At 53.1% G+C, this 22,500-nt stretch overlaps 1 protein-coding gene across 1 annotated transcript in view; it reads left to right on the top strand.

Annotated features, from left to right (window-relative positions):
- Window positions 1-22,500, top strand: part of pkd1a (polycystic kidney disease 1a) — a 39,201-nt gene that overhangs the window by 9,265 nt on the left and 7,436 nt on the right. Inside the window, exons 7-39 of the mRNA XM_068321363.1 lie at window positions 1-18; window positions 95-263; window positions 354-531; window positions 805-1,019; window positions 4,189-4,310; window positions 4,384-4,534; window positions 4,654-4,916; window positions 5,205-5,570; window positions 5,654-6,136; window positions 6,217-6,348; window positions 6,469-6,644; window positions 7,014-7,144; window positions 7,227-9,856; window positions 10,441-10,638; window positions 10,717-11,016; window positions 11,107-11,552; window positions 12,379-12,529; window positions 13,419-13,571; window positions 14,062-14,202; window positions 14,696-15,011; window positions 15,133-15,349; window positions 15,909-16,068; window positions 16,157-16,309; window positions 16,404-16,548; window positions 16,653-16,988; window positions 17,068-17,156; window positions 17,264-17,582; window positions 20,529-20,697; window positions 20,839-21,103; window positions 21,171-21,366; window positions 21,455-21,625; window positions 21,694-21,837; window positions 21,920-22,130. The exon at window positions 1-18 is cut by the window's left edge and continues 243 nt beyond it. Coding sequence (XP_068177464.1) covers window positions 1-18; window positions 95-263; window positions 354-531; window positions 805-1,019; window positions 4,189-4,310; window positions 4,384-4,534; window positions 4,654-4,916; window positions 5,205-5,570; window positions 5,654-6,136; window positions 6,217-6,348; window positions 6,469-6,644; window positions 7,014-7,144; window positions 7,227-9,856; window positions 10,441-10,638; window positions 10,717-11,016; window positions 11,107-11,552; window positions 12,379-12,529; window positions 13,419-13,571; window positions 14,062-14,202; window positions 14,696-15,011; window positions 15,133-15,349; window positions 15,909-16,068; window positions 16,157-16,309; window positions 16,404-16,548; window positions 16,653-16,988; window positions 17,068-17,156; window positions 17,264-17,582; window positions 20,529-20,697; window positions 20,839-21,103; window positions 21,171-21,366; window positions 21,455-21,625; window positions 21,694-21,837; window positions 21,920-22,130 — 9,314 coding nt within the window. The remainder of the gene's footprint in view (window positions 19-94; window positions 264-353; window positions 532-804; window positions 1,020-4,188; window positions 4,311-4,383; window positions 4,535-4,653; window positions 4,917-5,204; window positions 5,571-5,653; window positions 6,137-6,216; window positions 6,349-6,468; window positions 6,645-7,013; window positions 7,145-7,226; window positions 9,857-10,440; window positions 10,639-10,716; window positions 11,017-11,106; window positions 11,553-12,378; window positions 12,530-13,418; window positions 13,572-14,061; window positions 14,203-14,695; window positions 15,012-15,132; window positions 15,350-15,908; window positions 16,069-16,156; window positions 16,310-16,403; window positions 16,549-16,652; window positions 16,989-17,067; window positions 17,157-17,263; window positions 17,583-20,528; window positions 20,698-20,838; window positions 21,104-21,170; window positions 21,367-21,454; window positions 21,626-21,693; window positions 21,838-21,919; window positions 22,131-22,500) is intronic.

Genomic DNA, 22,500 nt, shown 5'->3' with positions numbered 1-22,500 from the left:
TGGGCGGGGCTCAAGGAGGTGAGGCAGGAAACGGTCACCTGCATTCACACCATTAAATGTCACTGGAATGTCCTTCACGTCGGGATGTGTTCAGGTGTCTGCACGCGGGGCGGTGACCGTGACCCTTCCTCCCAGACTGGAGCTGCGCTGCCCCCCCCTCGCCGTGGCCAATCAGAGTCTAGAGCTGACGCTCATCAGCTGGGGCTCTGTAGGCGTGGATGTGGACTGGACCATCACGAAGGATGGGGTCCAAGTTGCCAAAGGTCAGAAGGAAGAGCCGTGGCGTCTACGGCGCCTGGTTGACCATTAGCCTCTCCTGTCCAGCCAATCACGTGATGTCCTGTCCTCTGCAGCCGCCCCCCACTGTCCTAAAGACGGGTTGTACCACCCCGCCACTTCCTGCTGCTTCCACATTGTTCCAGCCGAGCTGAGCTGGACCGATGCCCGGCAGCAGTGTCTGGGTCGTGGCGGCGACCTGGCGCTGCTCAGGACGGACACCCTGCGGAAGCTGCTGGCCCACAGAGTCACGCAGTGAGTGTCTGTGGCCACGCCCTCTCTTGCGTGTCACCACATGTGATGAGGCCACGCCCTATCTCCTCCTTTTTCTGGCCTGTTTGCTCTTAAAGATCTTTTTTGTGACAAATTGATTATTCCTTCATTAAACTGATGGGGACTGAAAGGAACCTGAGGGGGGGGCACTACCTGATGACCCGCCTCGACACTGGCCCCTCCCTCAGACGTGCTGATTGGTCTGGATCTGGTGTGGCGTTTGTCTGTGTGACCTGAACCCTGATGCCTCCCCAGGGAACGGGGCATCTGGTTGGGCCTAAGCGACGTGGACACCCCAGGGAAGCTGCACTGGGTGGATGGCTCCGAGGCAGCGGAGGGCGAAGGGGGCCAGTCGCCCCGATCGCCCGTCTCTCGTGGGAATCTTTGCGTGTCCCTTGATCAGCGTGGCCTGACCAGCTCACACCTGTGCAACGCCAGACGGGCCTACGTGTGCCAGTACCGCCCCCAAGGTAGGCCCAGTACCACCCCCAAGATAGGCCCAGTACCACCACCGAGGTAGGCCCAGTACCACCCCCAAGGTAGGCCCAGTACCACCCCTGAGGTAGGCCCAGTACCACCCCCGAGGTAGGCCCAGTACCACCCCCGAGGTAGACCCAGTACCACCCCTGAGGTAGGCCCAGTACCACCCCTGAGGAAGGCCCAGTACCGCCCCCGAGGTAGGCCCAGTACCACCCCCGAGGTAGGCCCAGTACCACCCCCGAGGTAGGCCCAGTACCACCCCCGAGGTAGGCCCAGTACCACCCCAAGGTAGGCCCAGTACCACCCCAAGGTAGGCCCAGTACCACCCCCGAGGTAGGCCCAGTACCACCCCCAAGGTAGGCCCAGTAAACAAATGAGAAACAAACAGATTACGTTTGTATGTGAATGACATGTTATTATACTACACTAGACTACACTACACTACACTAGACTAGACTAGACTACACTAGACTAGACTAGACTAGACTACACTACACTAGACTAGACTACACTACACTACACTACACTAGACTAGACTAGACTACACTAGACTACACTAGACTACACTACACTACACTAGACTACACTACACTACACTAGGCTACACTACACTAGACTAGACTAGACTACACTAGACTATACTAGACTACACTACACTAGACTACACTACACTAGACTACACTATACGAGACTACACTACACTAGACTAGACTACACTAGACTACACTACACTAGACTACACTACACTACACTAGGCTACACTACACTACACTAGACTAGACTAGACTAGACTACACTACAGTAGACTACACCAGACTACACTACATTACACTAGACTACACTACACTACACTACACTAGACTACACTAGACTACACTACACTAGACTAGACTAGACTACACTAGACTATACTAGACTACACTACACTAGACTACACTACACTAGACTACACTACACTAGACTACACTACACTAGACTAGACTACACTAGACTACACTACACTACACTAGACTACACTACACTACACTAGACTACACTAGACTACACTACACTAGACTACACTACACTAGACTACACTAGACTACACTACACTACACTAGACTACACTAGACTACACTACACTACACTAGGCTACACTACACTAGACTAAAATAGACTTCACTAGACTATACTAGACTACACTACACTAGACTACACTACACTACACTACAATACACTAGACTACACTACACTACACTAGACCACACTACACTACACTAGACTACACTAGACTACACTACACTAGACTAGACTACACTACAGTAGACTACAATACACTACACTACACTACACTACACTACAATACACTACACTAGACTACACTACACTAGACTACACTACACTACACTAGAGTACACTACACTACACTACACTACACCAGACTAGACTACACTACACTACACTACACTAGACTACACTACACTACACTACACCAGACTACACTAGACTACACTACACTACACTACACTACACTACATTAGACTACACTACACTACACTACACTACACTACACTACATTAGACTAGACTACAGTACTCTACACTACACTAGACTAGACTACAGTACACTACACTAGACTAGACTAGACTACACTACACTACACTACACTAGACTAGACTAGACTAGACTAGACTACACTACATTAGACTAGACTACAGTACACTACACTAGACTAGACTAGACTACAGTACACTACACTAGACTACACTAGACTAGACTAGACTACACTACACTACACTACACCAGACTACACTAGACTACACTACACTAGACTACACTACACTAGACTAGACTACACTACACTACACTACAATACACTACACTAGACTACACTACACTACACTAGACTACACTACACTACACTACACTACACTACACTAGACTACACCAGACTACACTAGACTAGACTACACTACACTAGACTAGACTACAGTATACTACACTAAACTAGACTAGACTACAGTACACTACACTAGACTAGACTAGACTACAGTACACTACACTACACTAGACTAGACTACAGTACACTACACTAGACTAGACTAGACTACAGTACACTACACTAGACTAGACTAGACTACAGTACACTACACTAGACTACACTACACTAGACTAGACTACACTACACTACACCAGACTAGACTACACTACACTAGACTACACTACACTACACTACACCAGACTACACTAGACTACACTACATTACACTAGACTACACTAGACTAGACTACACTACAATACACTACACTAGACTACACTACACTAGACTACACTACACTAGACTACACTAGACTAGACTACACTACAATACACTACACTAGACTACACTACACTAGACTAGACTACACTACACTAGACTAGACTACACTACACTAGACTACACTACACTAGACTAGACTACACTACACTGGACTAGACTAGACTACAGTACACTACACTAGACTAGACTACACTACACTAGACTAGACTACAGTACACTACACTAGACTAGACTACACTAGACTACACTAGACTACACTAGACTAGACTACACTACACTAGACTAGACTACAGTACACTACACTAGACTAGACTACACTAGACTACAGTACACTACACTACACTAGACTACACTACAGTACACTACACTACACTAGACTACACTACACTAGACTAGACTACACTAGAGTAGACTACACTAGACTACACTACACTAGACTAGACTACAGTACACTACACTACACTAGACTACACTACACTAGACTACACTACACTACATTAGACTAGACTACAGTACTCTACACTACACTAGACTAGACTACAGTACACTACACTAGACTAGACTAGACTAGACTAGACTACACTACACTAGACTAGACTAGACTAGACTAGACTAGACTACACTACACTACACTACACTAGACTAGACTAGACTAGACTAGACTAGACTAGACTACACTACACTACACTACACTACACTAGACTACAGTACACTACACTAGACTAGACTAGACTACACTAGACAATATTATACGAGATACTAGATTATTATTTATTTACTTTAAAGATTATTTCCCCAAAGGGGGACAATAAAGTCAGTTTCATTGTATTTCATTTGTCTAACGGTTGTTTTTTCCTCAGTCCATGTTCCAGATGCAGGCGTCTACAGGCTGGGCCTTGCCGTGTTTCCCTCCCATCATCCTTTGCACCGCGGCCTATCCACACCGTTGTCTGCCCCACAGCATCCTGGGAGTGAGGTGGAGGTGAGGAGGAGGTCTGTGCTGGTGCAGCGTTGCTCTGTCCTCCTCAAACCTCTCACTGGCCGTTTCTTTTCAGGTGCTGTTGTTCCCGGCGCTGAGCTTCCTCACCAGCGGACGTCTGTCCAGCCTGGAGGTCATCACGAAGGACCGCCCCTCACAGGTCCAGCTCCGCCTCCAGACCTACAGACCGCACTGCCATTACCCCAGCCTGCAGCTGCTGCTGCCCCGTGAGCCACACACACACACACACACACACTCACACACTCACACACACACACACACACACACACACACACACACACACACACACAGTCCTGTCAGTGACTAAAGCCTTGTTGGCCCTCAGGTCCTGGGGGTCCGGTCGGGGCTTCGGGGGCTCTTTGTGTTCCCTTTGGCACCAGCAGCCGTGATGTGCCCTCTTGCCCCTGTCTGGAACAGTGGTGCCCCTTCCAGCAGCAGTGCCTGCCCCTCTCCAGCCCCTGCCACGCCTCTTCCTGTCCTAACTGCAGCCAGACGCAGCACCCCCCCCTGGGCACCCTGAGGCCCCGATACCGTCTGCAGGACGAGGTCCTGTTCACCCTACCGGCAGGACCCGCGGCCCACGTGTTGGTGAGAGACGTGTGTGGGAGGGGCGGGGCCACTGCAGCAGGAGGCGGATCCAGATGTGTGTGGGAGGGGCGGGGCCACTGCAGCAGGAGGCGGATCCAGATGTGTGTGGGAGGGGCGGGGCCACTGCAGCAGGAGGCGGATCCAGATGTGTGTGGGAGGGGCGGGGCCACTGCAGCAGGAAGCGGATCCTGATGTGTGTGGGAGGGGCGGGGCCACTGCAGCAGGAGGCGGATCCAGATGTGTTTCGTGAACACACAGGAAGTTCTTTGTCTTTTCTGGGTCTCCCAGATGAAGGAGGAGCTGGAGGATCTCCTGGTTTCTCCTGGTGATGTCATCGCTTTGCAGCACGATGCTGGCCCCGCCTCCCTTCTCCACTGCCAGCCCGCCCCCAGATCACCGTGGCGACAGCCTGTTGTAGCCCTCAACCTCAGCGACTGGCTCTGGGTCAACGGCACCGGGCAGTCACCCGATGCCTCGGACCCCCGGCCCGACCTCGAGCTGGACCTGACGGCGCTGGTGGAGGACGGCGAGGGAGGCTGGCTGGAGGACGTGGTTTGCCCCATCAGGGTGCTGTATGTGGGGCAAAGTGAGACTCGGTTCCAGGGGCCACAGCTGTCAGCAGGTCTCCCCCAGCCTGGACTCTACAGCTTGCTGGTAAGACGTCAGAACTGAACCCGTCTGAGACCTGTGGTCCGTTACGTCATCAATTCAACAACCAATGATGTCATGGGTTCCAGGTTACCTCAGCGGCGCCATCGTACCCCGCCTCAGCTTCATGCCCGTTGAGGGTGGTGCCTCCCCTGGGGCTGACGATCCTCCACCCGACCCCGCAGAACGGAACCATCTACCTGCAGCCTGGAGACACCCGGCTGCTGGTCCGGGTCCGGTCCCGCTACGCGACCACGGCCTCCTGCTGCGGCAGGAACGTCAGCGTGACCTTCCAGAGGGACTGCCCCCCAGACTTCTCCCACCCCGAGCTGGAGGCGTGTCAGAAGGGCTCCAGCTCCGGGTCGGGGGTGGAGGTCGTCGAGCCCAGCCAGTATGCAGTCCTGGATTTGGTCCTGACGGGGGTGCAGAAGGGTCCGGTGCAGGTGCAGCTTGAGGCCCACAACACTGTGACCCGGAGCAGCCTGGCAGTGCTGGTCCAGCTGGAGGAGCCACTGCGGGGGCTGCTGGTACAGCCCCACCCTGCTCACCGGGTGCTGATGGAGTCGCTCGTGGTCAGTGTTCGCGGGTTCTGATCCGGTTCCGTGTGCTTGAAACCACGTGTTCTCACCGTGTCCTGGTGTGTATGTCGTAGAGCTACACGGCCTCGGTGCAGCACGGCTCCAACCCCACCTTCAAGTGGACCGTGGACGACAAGCCCTACTTCACCTACTACAACACCGTTCTGAACGTCATCTACCAGCACGCCGCCGTCTACAAGCTGACGGTGAGCCTCCCAGAATGCACCTGTGATCACCCGCGTGTCTCTGTAGCGTCAGATGTGGTGGGAGGGACCTACCATCAGCTGGCATCAGTGACATCACAGGTCATGTGGTCTTTCTTTCAGGCGACGGCCATGAACCACGTCAGCACCCTGACGGAACACTTCAACGTAACGGTGGACCGGCTGCAGCCCATGAGCAACCTGACGGTCAGAGGGGTACCGGACGTGGTTCCTCAGGGTTCCACCCAGACCCTCAGCACCTCTTTGCTCGTGGACGAGTCCGTGAGCGCCACCTTCAGGTCAGAGCAGAAGGAACCAGAGGATCTGCTTGTTTCTCGTCTCCTTCCTGCGCTGTGGTCGGAGCAGAATGCTGACAGGAATTTTCCCCCGAGCTTTTTTCCCTTTTCTTCCCCTCATTCTTCTGCCCCCCCCCCTCCATCCTTCTTTCACATTCCCACCCTCCCAACTGGGGCACACTCTTTCCCTTCCCCTCGCCCCACCCTCACCATTCCAGGCCCAGAAGGACTTCCGGACTCCGAGCCCTCCCCCTCCCCGAGCTCCCCCTCCCTCTCTGAGCCCCCCCTCGCCTCCCTTTGGGGCTGGAACTGTTTCTCCAGCCAGCAGCTGTGACTGAATGGAAACCTTTCCTGGTCTCTGTTGTTCTTCAGATGGTCCTTTGGCGATGGTGGATATGAGGAGTTTGAATACAAGCCCCCTTATGACCCCTCCCTCCTCTGCCCAGAGTCAGCCAATCAGGTCGTCCTCAGCAACAACGTCTCCTACATCTACTCTCAGCCAGGTACGAGCCCAGCGGGGGGTTAATGGGGTCTAATGGGGCAGGTCGTTGGAGGGGTCTGACGTCTCTTCTGTCCCGTGGACAGGGATCTACACCGCCGTGGTGTCCGTGTCCAACCACTACGAGAACACCAGCCAGAGCATCAACATGAGCGTCTACAGCATCCTGACGCGGGTGGACATCCAGACGGAGCCTCCACACCTCCTCGCTGGCAAATCAGCCGACTTTGAGGCTCACCCTCTGCCCTCCCCGTATGGCATCCACTACCGCTGGTCGTTTGGGGACGGTTCTGACCCGCTGCGAGGTCGTCGCGTGGCACACACCTTTGCACAGAGCGGAGTGTTTAACGTATGTGTGTCCATCAACAACACCATCAGTTCCACGGAGGAGTGTGTGGAGATGTTTGTCTACGAGGAGATCGAGAAGCTGACGGCGGAGAGCTCGTCTCCCACGGAGCTTCACAGCCCGACAGTCGTGCGGTGCCACCTCGCGTCCGGAAACAACATCACCTGGATCTTCCACATGGGCGACAGGACGGTCTACACGGCGTCAGAGCCGACGGCATCACACACCTACGTGACCGAGGGAAACTACACGGTGAACGTGACCGCTGTCAACGCCGTCAGCTCCGGCTGGACCACGCTGTTGGTTCAGGTGTTTGTCTTCCAAATTTTGAGGGTAGAGCCATCCGGGTGCGTCTCGGAGGGCACCTCCATCAACTATCAGGCATGGGTGTCCGGCAACGCATCGTCTCATATCTACCAATGGAGCTTTGGGGATGGAAGCCCCAACCACACCCAACATGGCAACCCCACAGTCTCACACACCTACTGGACCAGTGGGACCTACCGGTTCTCTCTGCTCCTGTCCAGCGGGCTCAACAGCGCCTCCCAGGCCACCTTCTTCAGCTGGGTGTGTGTGCAGCCAGCTTTAACCAACATCAGCCTGACCCTTGAGAAATCCCAGTACGCAGTCGGGGAGGTGATCCAGTTCTGGGCCAGCGCCGAGCCAGAGTTTAACTACAGCTACCAGTGGGACTACGGTCGAGACGAAGGGCTGATGCTGGTCCACGGTTCTGGGAACATCTCAACTGCGTATGAAAACCCAGGTCATTACACGGTGACAGTCAGAGTCTTCAACAACATCTCCAGCAGCAACAGCAGTGTTGTGATTGAGGTCATGATGCCTGTAGGCCCAGTCCTGATTCACTACAACGGTACCAAGTTCAATAACCTGACAATCAGAGCACCCTACACTTTCACAGCGTCTTCCTTGGCTCCGAACGTCACCTACATCTGGAACTTCGGAGATGGACATTTGCTTACAAGCCAGAATATTCTTCACACCTTCAACGTCTCAGGAAACTACAACATCACACTGACGGCCTCCAACCCGGTCAGCAGGAACCACACGGTTCTACCGGTGTCGGTGCTCTCCCCTATCTGTGGCTTGACTGTCAATGCCAGCCTGGTAAACGTCCCTCTCAATGCCTCGGTCCACTTTGAGGCCCAGATGGACGAAGGAGACGGTGTCAGGTTCTCTTGGATCTTGTGTGACCGCTGTACTCCAATCTTAGGGACTCACACCATGTTCTACACGTTCCGCTCTGTTGGCACGTTCAACATCATTGTGACAGCAGAGAATGACGTAGGAACAGCTCAAGCTAGCATCTTCTTGTTTGTCCAACGTGAACTTGAGGGGCTGCAGATTTTAGCAGAGGAGGAACTTGGAGGAGGAGGACGAGGAGGCACAGGACTGGATGGCTGCTGCTTTGCTACAAACCGTGTTCTCCACCTGCAGGCAGGATTAAAGGAAGGAACCAACATGACGTTCACCTGGAACCTCATTCGAGAGCTGGACCCCCTCATCTCAAGCTTCAACATCAGCGCCAAGTCAGTGGAGCTGAACTACTCAACGCCTGGTCCGTGTGACATCTTCCTCCAGGCAGCCAACCTTTTGGGTCAGCTGTCAGTCAACAGAACTATCAACTTCCTGGAACCAGCTGGAGCAGTGTACCTGCAGATCAGTGACAACCCGGTCGCTGTCAATGCTCCAACCAACCTCACGGTGCTGACCACTGAGGGCTCGGACCTACAGTACCTCTGGTCTGTGAACGGCAATGCTCTACAGTGGAGCGAACCCTGGAAGGTCCACACCTTCACCAGTCCTGGCCTGAACATGGTCACTGTGGAGGTCTTCAATGAAGTCAGCTCAGAGGTTGTGTCAGAGATCATCAGCGTCCAGGAGATCATTTCCGGTCTAACATTCACAGCTACCAATGTGACAGAGCAGAGTTACGTAGCAACAGGCGCCAGCATCGGTCTCCAGGGCAACGCAGTGACAGGAACCAATGTGACATGGACATGGCTGCTGGAAGGAAGAACGACTGCAGGAAGGAAAACATCTCTGACGATCCAGGAACCAAAAACAGCTGTTATCACCCTGAATGCCACCAATGATGTCAGCAGCCAAGTGGTTTCCAGAGAGTTCTTCATTCAGGACAAAATTCAGGGGTTGGAGCTGAAGGCCAGTAAGAAGATTGCAGCAGTCAATGACAAGGTGGAGTTCACTATCTCCATGGCAGCGGGTTCAGACGTTCGCCTCATCCTCAGCATCAGCGGGGACGCCACGGTGATCACCCAACCCAACCAGACCTACATCCACACATTCAGCAGGGTGGACACGTACATGGTGAACCTGACGGCTCACAACCAGGTGAGGCAACAGCAGATATACACCAGTGTGTCATTACAGAGCGCTATTACACTGTTATTGTAGAATGTTATTACGGGGTGTTATTAAAGTGTATTATTACAGAGCACAATTACAGAGAGTGATTAGTGCAGTTTCAGTGTGTTATTACAGTGTTATTACAGTGTGTTAGTACGGTGTGTCATTACAGTGTGTTATTTCAATGTCATTACAAGGTATTACTATAGAGCGTGATTACAGTGTTATTATAAAATGTTATTACAGTGTGTTATTGAAGAGCACTATTACAGTGTTATTATAGAATGTTGTTACAGTGTATTATAGAATTGTATTAGTGTTATTACGTTATGTTATATAAAATGTTATGATGGTAAATTACAGAAAGTTATTAGTGCTATTGCAATGTTATTACAGAGTGTAATATAGAGCTTAGCAGCCTGACCTCCAAAGAACCAGCGGCCCCACCCATCCATCTGAACTTAGGTGGACTCATTAGATGTTTCTCCTCTGTATGACTGTTTGGCATGACATCTTGTAATCAAACAAATTCAACGCTCATATTTTCATGTTGCACCTGGACCATCCAGGTTAGTTCCAAGAGGCGGCACCTGCAGGTGGAGGTGATGGAGCCGGTGCGAGGACTGTCCATCCTGGGAAGCTGTGTGGCCATTCCTGTAGGAGTGAAGAGACTGTTTGTGGCTAACATCCAGACGGGTAAACCCGTCAGTTTCCTGTGGACATTTGATCTGCACCACCACTACCAGGCGTCGCACATGGGCACAGAGGTCAGACCCTGCATGAATGTCAGCGTTCACAAACCTCAATGTAGAAACACAGTGGTGACGCATCCCAATCCACCCCAGGTGTCCTACACTCCGGAGGAGGCAGGGCTGTTGACCATCTACCTGAGGGCCATCAATGCCCTGCATGCTCAGAACATCACCAAACACATCCTGGTGCAGAACCTGCTCACTTCTGCGGTCCTGTATGCAGCGCCTCAGGAAACCTTCATCAATAAGACGGTGATGATGACGGTCTACCTCACACCCAGACACAACCCAGTGGGCTGTCAGTGGGACTTTGGAGATGGTTCTGCTGTGGTCCATACCAACACCACGTCCGTGCATTTTGCGTACAGATATCCGGGACACTACCGGGTCCAAGTAGGACACCAGTCCATGTTCTCCACTCATGCCTTCATTCATTCGCTGGATGCTTTACGTGAAGTTTGATGGCTGATTTCCTCCCTGCAGGTGAACTGCAGTAACCTGGTGAGCTGGGTGTTGGCCCAGGTGGACGTAAATATCATGGTTTTGGAGTGTGAGGAGCCAGAAGTGCAGGTTGTCCAAGCCCCCCGCCTGGCCATCTGGCGTTCCCAGCCCACTCTGGTGGAGGCCAGTGTGGACCTGAAGGGCTGCCTGCGCTACGGCGCCCAGTACCTCTGGCAGATCCTCTCGGCACCCTCATGTGATAACGATGACGACCACCCTGTTGCCCCCGGGGCAGCGACTCAGCCCTGGCAGTCCGTGCTGGTTCCGGTGGTCCGCCTGCCGGTGGAGGTGGATGTGCAGCGACTGCAGCTGGTGCTGCCGAAGATGGTGCTGCCAGCGGGGAACTACACCCTGGTGTTCTCCATGTCCTATGAAGACGTGCCGCTCAGGAAAGCTGCCTGTCTGCAGCTCAGCGTCATGGCCGCCAGGTGAGTGGCAATTCAGTTAGCCCCGCCCAAAGTTCATGGAGGTTACTGCGGATTCCATTTAGACTCGTCTGAAACACCTGAAACACTTCAGTAGTCTGATTCTAGTCTCAGTCTAGTTCCACAAGTTTGATAAGTTTGTGTCACGACCCTAATCCTAACCCATGACCTCTGACACGACCCTAATCCTAACCCATGACCTCTGACACGACCCTGACCCTAACCCATGACCTCTGACATGACCCTAATCCTAACCCTTGACCTTTGACACGACCCTTATCCTAACCCATGACCTCTGACACGACCCTAACCCTAACCCATGACCTCTGACATGACCCTAACCCGTGACCTCTGACATGACCCTAATCCTAACCCATGACCTCTGACACGACCCTGACCCTAATCCATGACACGACCCTGACCCTAACCTATGACCTCTGACACGACCCTGACCCTAACCCATTACCTCTGACACGACCCTAATTCTAACCCATGACCTCTGACCCTAACCCTAACCCATGACCTCTGACATGCCTGTTTTATTTGGATGACCAACACGTTCAAGGAAGGAGCATCACGTTACTCATACCACAGAAATCAGTGTCGCCATGACAACGGTAACAACACACCACGACAGAATTCGGATTGACCAGCTAAAGTTCAGCAGCAGTGTGAATGGACTGGTGTTCTCACTAAAGCACAACCGGAGGCTGTTGGGTCGACCCCCCTTAACTCCTCTCTGATTGGTCCAGCACGTCTAACAGTACCAGACCAGTGTTGGGGGTCTAAACAGCAGGAACCGGTTCTAACACTGACCGTGTCTTACTAGGCTGATGCCCATCATAGAAGGGGGCACCTACAGGGTGTGGTCCAGGACTCAGGACCTGCAGCTCAGTGGGGAGCAGTCCTACGACCCCAACATGGACCCTGAAAACCAGTCACTGCTGCACTACCACTGGGGGTGTCAGAGCACCTCCAAGGTAGGAGAGAGAGAGAGAGAGTGTGTGTGTGTGTGTGTGTGTGTGTGTGTGTGTGTGTGTGTGTGTGTGTGTGTGTGTGTGTGTGTGTGTGCGTGCGTGCGTGCGTGCGTGCGTGCGTGCGTGTCTGTGTGCGCGCGCATTAGGGTTAGGTTAAATTAAACTAAACTAAACCAATCTAAACTAAACTCAACTCAACTAAACCAATCTAAACTAAACTAGAATAAACCAATCTAAACTAAACCAGCCTATACTAAACTAAACTAAACTAAACTAAACTAAACTAAACTAAACTAATGTAAATTAACTAAACCAATCTAAACTAAACTAAACCAAACCAATGTAAATTAACTAAACCAATCTAAACTAAACTAAACCAAACCAATGTAAATTAACTAAACCAATCTAAAGGGAACCAATCTGAACTAAACAAATCTAAACTAATCTAAATTAAATTTAAATTAAACTAAACTAAACAAATTCAAACCAAACCAATCTAAAGTAAACAAATCTAAACTAAAGTATACCAATCTGACCTAAGATAAACTAAACCAATCTAAACTAAACTTAACTAAAATAAAGTAAACTCAAGCACGTTTAACTAAACCAATCTAAACTAAACCAATCAAAACTAAATTAAACCAATCTAAACTGAACTAAACCAATCCAAACTATAAATCTAAATCATTATTATTATTATTATTATTATTATTATTATAAACTAAACTAAAACAATCTAATCTAAAGTAAACTAATCTGAACTAAACTAGACCAATCTAAACTAAACTAAACCAATCTAATCTAAAGTAAACCAATCCAAACTAAACTAAACCAATCTAATCTAAAGTAAACCAATCCAAACTAAACTAAACCAAGCTACGGTTCCCTGCAGGGTGCAGAGCATTGCTCCAGCCTGACCTTCGGTCTGGGATCCAGCGGTCCGATGTTGGGAATCTCTGGTTCTGAACTGGAGGCAGACGTGGAGTACACCTTCAGCCTGACCATCAGCAAGGACGGCATGGCGCCAGAGTCCACCACGCAGACCGTAAGCCCTTAGGCCCAGCAGCACCGGTCCTGATCCAGTCCAGCACCGGTTCAGTACCGGTTCAGTACCGGTTCAGCACCGGTCCAGCACCGGTACTGAACCGGTACTGAACCGGTGCTGGACCGGTGCTGGATGTTGTTTTGGCTTTTGGTATCTTCTGATAACTGATGACAGCTGCTCGGTAGTCATCTGTGTGTGTGTGTGTGTGTGTGTGTGTGTGTGTGTGTGTGTGTGTGTGTGTGTGTGTGCGTGCGTGGGTGTGTGCGTGTGTGTGTGTGTGTGTGTGTGTCTGTGTGTGTCTGTGTCTGTGTCTATGTGTGTGTGTGTCTGTGTGTGTGTCTGTGTGTGTGTCTGTGTGTGTCTGTGTCTGTGTCTATGTGTGTGTGTGTCTGTGTGTGTGTGTGTGTCTGTGTGTGTGTGTGTGTGTGTGTGTGTGTGTGTGTGTGTGTGTGTGTGTGTGTGTGTGTGTGTGTGTGTGTGTGTGTGACAGGTGCTGGTCCAGAGCGGCCACATCCCCATCGTGTACCTGGAGTGTGTTTCCTGTAAGGCCCAGTCGCTGTACGAGGTCAGCCACAACTCCTACGTCTACCTCAGAGGACACTGCACCAACTGCCAGGGCCTTCATCACGGGGTAACGGCTCCGCCCACTTCCTGTCACGAGAGGCTTTCACCGGGGTTAGGGTTAGGGTTAGGGTTAGGGTTAGGGTTAGGGGTTAGGGTTAGGGTAGGGTTAGGGTTAGGGTTAGGGTTAGGGTTAGGGTTAGGGTTAGGGTTAGGGGTTAGGGTTAGGGTTAGGGTAGGGTTAGGGTTAGGGTAGGGTTAGGGTTACAACTGGCCTGCATGACGAGTAAACATAAGCGGCTGGTTCTGATGGGTCACTCTCTCTGCGTTACTGAACCTTTGTACGACGGATGGAGGAGGTGTCAGGAAAGCAGGGAGGGGGACGGGTGGTGCCCTCCTCCATCCGTCTATTCATCCATCCGTTCAACTCTTCATCCCTGACGGGGGACTATCTCTTCTCCAAGTCTGGGCAGAATTCATGGACTGTAATTCTTGTAGAAGCAGGTCCAACACTGGTTCCTTCAGTCCAATCAGGTTCTGACCCGTCCGTCTTTCTCCCCCAGCGCTGGAGCGCCATGACTCTGCAGAACGAGACGCTGGTGCTCGACTCCACCTCCACCACCACAGGAAGTGACGGCATGAACCTGGTGATGCGGCAGGGCATCCTGCGCCACGGAGACTCCTACATCTTCACGCTGCACGTCACCGACAGCAGCCTGGACGGCGAGGGCGCCGCCTCCATCACCCTGCATCACAACATGCCCCCAGCTGGAGGGGAGTGTCACCTGACAGGGGGAGGGGAGCTGGGGGTGGAGTACGGAGACGGGGAGGGCTGGAAGATTCGCACGCTGCTGGACAGGGTGCACTTCAACTGCTCAGGTAGGGGGGTTGGAGGGGGGAGGGGGTGTCTCGGGTTGCTGAACTTCTTCAGCGCGACTTCTGGCCGTGTGAATCCGCGCCATCCCATTCGCTGGCTGACCTTCCTGTGTCCTGCCTCCAGGCTACAGCGACCTGGGGGTGTCGGAGACCCCTCTGCTCTACAGTCTGCTGGTGACACGCTACCGAGACGACTACTACGAGGACTTCTGCGTGTACAAAGGCAGCAGTCCAGAGCATTCCGTGTTCCTGCCCCCCGGGTTCAGCTCGTCCGGACACCAGGTGGCCGTGTCCATCACCGTGGAAGACCACCAGGGGGCCGCCGTCACTGCGCTCAACAAGTAACCGCATCATTGTCAGTCGATTCTAACCATAACCCTCAACCTTAACCCTAACACCTGACCCTAACTCCTGACCCTAACACCTGACCCTAACTCCTGACCCTAACACCTGACCCTAACCCCTGACCCTAACACCTGACCTTAACACCTGACACCTGATGCTAACCCTAACACTTGACTCTAACCCCTAACACCTGACCCTACCACCTGACCCTAACCCCTGACCCCTGACCCAATCCATTAGCCATCCAGAGCTGTTTGAACCAATCCACTGGACTTTCTTAACGTCCAGTGGATTGACGTGGATAACCATGACCTGCATAGCTGAGAACCTACACAGACACCTACCATGTAGTAGGTAAATAGTCACAAAGTGCCCCCAGCTGGAGGTGAGTGTCACCTGACATGGGCGGAGCCAGGGAAGCTGCTGTGACATCCAGTAGTTACAGATATTTCAGAGGGATTTCTTGAGCGCTGGCTAAAAATGCTCGTGAGTTTTACGTCCAGGTGAGAACACGTCTAGAGCGACGTCACAAACATCAGGACTCTGTTGTTCCAGGACCATCGAGGTGGTGCTTCCAGACCCGCCCCCGGAGTACAGCAGCCTTCCCCATTGGCTGTCAGAGCTGGTCGATACCAGACTCAAGAAGCTGCTGGAGCAGGGCGACTCCCAGCGTGTCAGAGAGTTGTCTCTGGCTCTTATTACCGTCCTGAACGAGGTGGGTGGAGCTAACACCAGTAAATGCTAGTTAGTGCTCCGTCGACCATATAAGGAATCTACTTATGCCCGCGTTGGCTTTCTTCCAGTATGAGCAGACCAGGGGGTCGACGCGGGTGTCCTCAGACGAGCGCCGATACCGGCTCAGAGTCCGCAGCAACATCACCAGAGCGCTGACGGCTCTGGACCTGAACACGGTCAGCGACATCCAGCAGACCTCCGCCGCCCTGGCCCAGTGCACGGTGAGGGGGAACACGGGTCACAGCAGGACCTCGGGGTTCAGTCGGGTCCGAAACCACACGACTGACGTTTGAAGCGCGCTGGGTGTGTTTGCAGGCGGTGAGTCGAGAGTTCATCTGTGAGGAGTGTCAGAACAGCACCCTGGACAAGCTGGAGTCCATGCTGGAGATCCTGCAGACCGACACCAAGCAGGGAACCGTCACCCCCACCGTGATCGCTGACAACATCCTGAACATCATGGGTGAGTCTTGGTGCTCCTCACCAGCCTTTGGTCTTCCACCAGAAGAGGTCAGCCTTGACGGTCTCCAGTCAGGTTCCCTAAGTCTTCATCCCACCCGCCTCCAGGTGATCTGATCCACCAGGTGAGCCAGTCAGCGTCTCCCTCTTACCTCCAGCCCGCCTACGTGGACTCCCCTTCGCCCTTCCTGACCTCGTCTTTGAACTCCTCTGGCGAGGAGCACGGCAGCTCGCTGTTTGACCCCTCCCCCTCCTCACTGGAGCCACACCCACTGCGAGTGGCCGCCAAGGCGTACAGCCTGTCCTCGGTCCTCATGCGGATCCTCATGCACGCCCGCGTGCTCAACGAGGAGCCGCTGGTGCTGAGGGGCGCCGAGATCGCCGCCATGGGCAAGCTGGCCGACCCCCAGAGCCTCCTCTGTTACCATGGCAACAACAGTTCAGGTGGGCTCACGTAGCCAGATGATGGAGACCACGTCTGCAAACGGGCGTCATGGATTGACTCTTCCGTCCTGTTCCCCAGAGTGTCAGCGGTTCTCCATCCCCAGAGCCTTCAACAAGAGTCTTGGAAAAGTGGCTGCTGGGAAAAACATCATGCAGCTTCTGTTCCAGGTAACGGACCAGAACCGCTGGGGGCTCCGTTGGAGCCGCTCCAGAGACCTGGGCTGTTTCAGTCGTGGTTTGAAGTCGTATGTTTGAGCCCACGTGTCTGTCGTCAGGTGGAGTCCAACCCCTTCCCCTTCAACTACGTGACCAACTACACCGTCTCCACGGAGGTGGCATCCATGGAGTTCCGCACTGAGAACGGCACCCAGATCCCCATCTCTGGCCTGGATGACAGCCTCGCCATCACCGTGGCGATCAACAACGGAAGCAGCGGTGGAGAAGCAGGTCCAGATGGTCCTGGTGCTGGAGGAGCCCCCACCGCCGGTGCCGTGAACATCAGCCACTGCGACTCCATCATCACCAGGGTCCACAGCGGCAACACCAACCGCCAGGCGGGGCTGTTTGTGCAGCTCAACTTCACGTCCCTGGAGGGTGGGCACTTCACACATCCATCCATCATCCACCCATCATCCATCCATCATCCATCATCCACCCATCATCCATCCATCCATCATCCATCCATCATCCATCCATCATCCACCCATCATCCATCCATCATCAACCCATCCATCATCCATCATCCATCCATCATCCACCCATCATCCATCCATCGATCATCCATCATCCATCCATCATCCACCCATCATCCATCCATCATCAACCCATCCATCATCCATCCATCCATAATCCACCCATCCATCATCCATTATCCACCTATCCATCCATCATCCACCATCCATCCATCATCCACACATCATCCATCCATCCATCATCCACCCATCATCCATCCATCGATCATCCATCATCCATCCATCATCCACCCATCATCCATCCATCATCAACCCATCCATCATCCATCCATCCATAATCCACCCATCCATCATCCATTATCCACCTATCCATCCATCATCCACCATCCATCCATCATCCACACATCATCCATCCATCCATCATCCATCCATCATCCATCCATCATCCACCCATCATCCATCCATCCATCATCCATCCATCATCCACCCATCATCCATCCATCCATCATCCACCCATCATCCATCCATCCATCATCCACCCGTCATCCATCCATCATCCACCCATCATCCATCCATCATCCATCCATCATCCACCCATCATCCATCCATCAATCATCCATCCATCATCCACCCATCATCCATCCATCATCCATCCATCCATCATCCACCCATCATCCATACATCATCCACCCATCATCCATCCATCATCCATCCATCATCCACACATCATCCATCCATCATCCACCCATCATCCACCCATCATCCATCCATCATCCATCCATCATCCACCCATCATCCATCCATCCATCATCCACCCATCATCCATCCATCATCCACCCATCATCCATCCATCATCCACCCATCATCCATCCATCATCCACCCATTATCCATCCATCATCCATCCATCATCCATCCATCATCCATCCATCATCCACCCATCATCCACCCATCATCCACCCATCATCCACCCATCATCCATCCATCATCCACCCATCATCCACCCATTATCCATCCATCATCCATCCATCATCCACCCATCATCCATCCATCATCCACCCATCATCCATCCATCATCCACCCATTATCCATCCATCATCCATCCATCATCCATCCATCATCCATCCATCATCCACCCATCATCCACCCATCATCCATCCATCATCCATCCATCATCCATCCATCATCCACCCATCATCCATCCATCATCCACCCATTATCCATCCATCATCCATCCATCATCCACCCATCATCCACCCATTATCCATCCATCATCCATCCATCATCCATCCATCATCCATCCATCATCCACCCATCATCCATCCATCATCCACCCATCATCCATCCATCATCCACCCATTATCCATCCATCATCCATCCATCATCCATCCATCATCCATCCATCATCCACCCATCATCCACCCATCATCCATCCATCATCCATCCATCATCCATCCATCATCCACCCATCATCCATCCATCATCCACCCATTATCCATCCATCATCCATCCATCATCCACCCATCATCCACCCATTATCCATCCATTATCCATCCATCATCCATCCATCATCCATCCATCATCCATCCATCATCCACCCATCATCCACCCATCATCCACCCATCATCCACCCATCATCCATCCATCATCCACCCATCATCCACCCATTATCCATCCATCATCCATCCATCATCCACCCATCATCCATCCATCATCCACCCATCATCCATCCATCATCCACCCATTATCCATCCATCATCCATCCATCATCCATCCATCATCCATCCATCATCCACCCATCATCCACCCATCATCCATCCATCATCCATCCATCATCCATCCATCATCCACCCATCATCCATCCATCATCCACCCATCATCCATCCATCATCCATCCATCATCCACCCATCATCCACCCATTATCCATCCATCATCCATCCATCATCCACCCATCATCCATCCATCATCCACCCATCATCCATCCATCATCCACCCATTATCCATCCATCATCCATCCATCATCCATCCATCATCCATCCATCATCCACCCATCATCCACCCATCATCCATCCATCATCCATCCATCATCCATCCATCATCCACCCATCATCCATCCATCATCCACCCATTATCCATCCATCATCCATCCATCATCCATCCATCATCCATCCATCATCCACCCATCATCCATCCATCATCCATCCATCATCCATCCATCATCCACCCATCATCCATCCATCATCCATCCATCATCCATCCATCATCCATCCATCATCCACCCATCATCCACCCATCATCCATCCATCATCCATCCATCATCCATCCATCATCCACCCATCATCCATCCATCATCCACCCATTATCCATCCATCATCCATCCATCATCCACCCATCATCCACCCATTATCCATCCATCATCCATCCATCATCCACCCATCATCCATCCATCATCCACCCATCATCCATCCATCATCCACCCATTATCCATCCATCATCCATCCATCATCCATCCATCATCCATCCATCATCCACCCATCATCCACCCATCATCCATCCATCATCCATCCATCATCCATCCATCATCCACCCATCATCCATCCATCATCCACCCATTATCCATCCATCATCCATCCATCATCCATCCATCATCCATCCATCATCCACCCATCATCCATCCATCATCCATCCATCATCCATCCATCATCCACCCATCATCCATCCATCATCCATCCATCATCCATCCATCATCCATCCATCATCCACCCATCATCCATCCATCATCCATCCATCATCCATCCATCATCCACCCATCATCCACCCATCCGTCTTCTTTGTCTCTCCTCCTCCAGACACCAGAGAGGATGAAGGTGATGAGGATGAGGAGGAGCCGTTCATCAGGGCTTTCCTTCATTCACATGAAGAACCCAATGAGTTCAACTGTACAGACAGGAAACGCATCACTCTGGCCATGACCAGGGGTGACGACCACAGGAAGTACACCTTCTTCTTGTCCCCAGAGTAAGACCGCTCAGAACCAGAACCCCCCACCCCCCCCGTCTGTTACTCTGTCCGTCTCGTTGGGTTTGTGTAGCGCTGCTGACCACCAGTCCGCTAACAGGGTGCATTCTGGGACTTCCATGTCTGTCTCCTGTGATGTAGGCGGTACGACACGACGCTGGACTACTTCATCAACGTCAGCACCGCCTGCAGCCCCGCCTCTCGGCCTGGGGGAGTCCATCTGGAGGTGGGGGTGTTCGCTGCTCTGTGCCAGTACTTCAGCGAGGGCGAGAAGCAGTGGCGGACCGACGGCATGGTACCTCTGGCCGAGACCAACGCCAGCAGGGCCGTCTGTCGCACCAGACACCTCACGGCCTTCGCCGCCGGCCTGTTTGTCCCGCCCAACGCCGTCACCTTCAGAGCGCCGGTCAGTGTCGCTGAAGCACTTCCTGTTTGCCTTGGCTGGTGAACTCACACTGTTTCCTGTCATCCAGGAGCGCTCCGGCGCCCCCAGCCTGGTGGTCCTGTTGGTGTGTGTGTTGGGTCTACTGAGCTACGTGGTGGCGGCCGCCATCCTGCACAAGCTGGACCAGCTGGACCTGCGCCGGGCCGGCGTGGTTCCACTCTGCGGTCAAGATGGTCTCTTCAAGTACGAGATCCAGGTGAAGACCGGCTGGAGCCGCGGGTCAGGTGAGTTGGGGGTCGTGTCCTGGTGCCATACGCTGGTCTGAGGCGTCTCCCAGTAGCTAGACCAGTAAATGACTGCCCCGCCCTCCAGGCACCACAGCCCACGTGGGAATCAGCCTGTATGGACGGGAGTCCCGCAGCGGTCACCGCCATCTGGACAGCAGGGGGGCCTTCACGCGCAACGCCCTGGACATCTTCCATGTTGCCACGGATACCAGCCTGGGAAGCATCTGGAAAATACGAATCTGGCATGACAACAAAGGTACGGGTGACTGCTGACACACCTGTGGCCAGCAAGGTGCCCTGATCCTGACCCCCGTTCGTCCTCAGGTCTGTCCCCGGCGTGGATGCTGCAGTACGTCCTGGTCAAAGACCTGCAGACAGGAAGCAGCTTCTACTTCCTGGCAGAGGAGTGGCTGTCGGTGGACAACGAGAGGACCGACGGGCTGGTGGAGCTGGAGGTGGAGGCCTCAGGTAGAGCACACCCCCCCCCAGTTATCATCCACCCACGTGCATGGGTTGTTCACGGCATCGTGTCACTTCCTGTGTCCCTCAGAGGAGGAAGCGCTTCGTCAGCTGCCCCGCCTCCTGCGGTGTGAGCTGCAGAGGGCGTTGTGTGAGAGTCACCTGTGGCTGTCGCTGTGGGAGCGACCCCCCCGCAGCCCCTTCACCCGCCTGCAGAGGGCCACCTGCTGTGCCGTGCTGCTGCAGCTCTTCCTATTGGCTAACGCCGTGTGGTACAGCACCGTGGTGGACAACCGATACAGGTAGAGCCACACCCACATCCCTGCGCCTGTGTCTCTGCTGGTGACTAACCCCATCGCCCCCCTGCGCCTGTGTCTCTGCTGGTGACTAACCCCATCGCCCCCCTGCGCCTGTGTCTCTGATGGTGACTAACCCCATCGCCCCCCTGCGCCTGTGTCTCTGATGGTGACTAACTCGTCGCCCCCCCGCGTCTGTGTCTCTGCTGGTGACTAACTCGTCGCCCCCCCTGTGCCTGTGTCTCTGCTGGTGACTAACTCGTCGCCCCCCTGCGCCTGTGTCTCTGATGGTGACTAACTCGTCGCCCCCCCTGCGCCTGTGTCTCTGCTGGTGACTAACCCCATCGCCCCCCTGCGCCTGTGTCTCTGCTGGTGA

Source organism: Antennarius striatus, chromosome 8 (assembly GCF_040054535.1).
Source record: "Antennarius striatus isolate MH-2024 chromosome 8, ASM4005453v1, whole genome shotgun sequence".
NCBI classification, from domain to species: domain Eukaryota; kingdom Metazoa; phylum Chordata; class Actinopteri; order Lophiiformes; family Antennariidae; genus Antennarius; species Antennarius striatus.
Note: the sequence above shows the minus strand (reverse complement) of the source record. Positions and strands in the feature narration are given on the sequence as shown.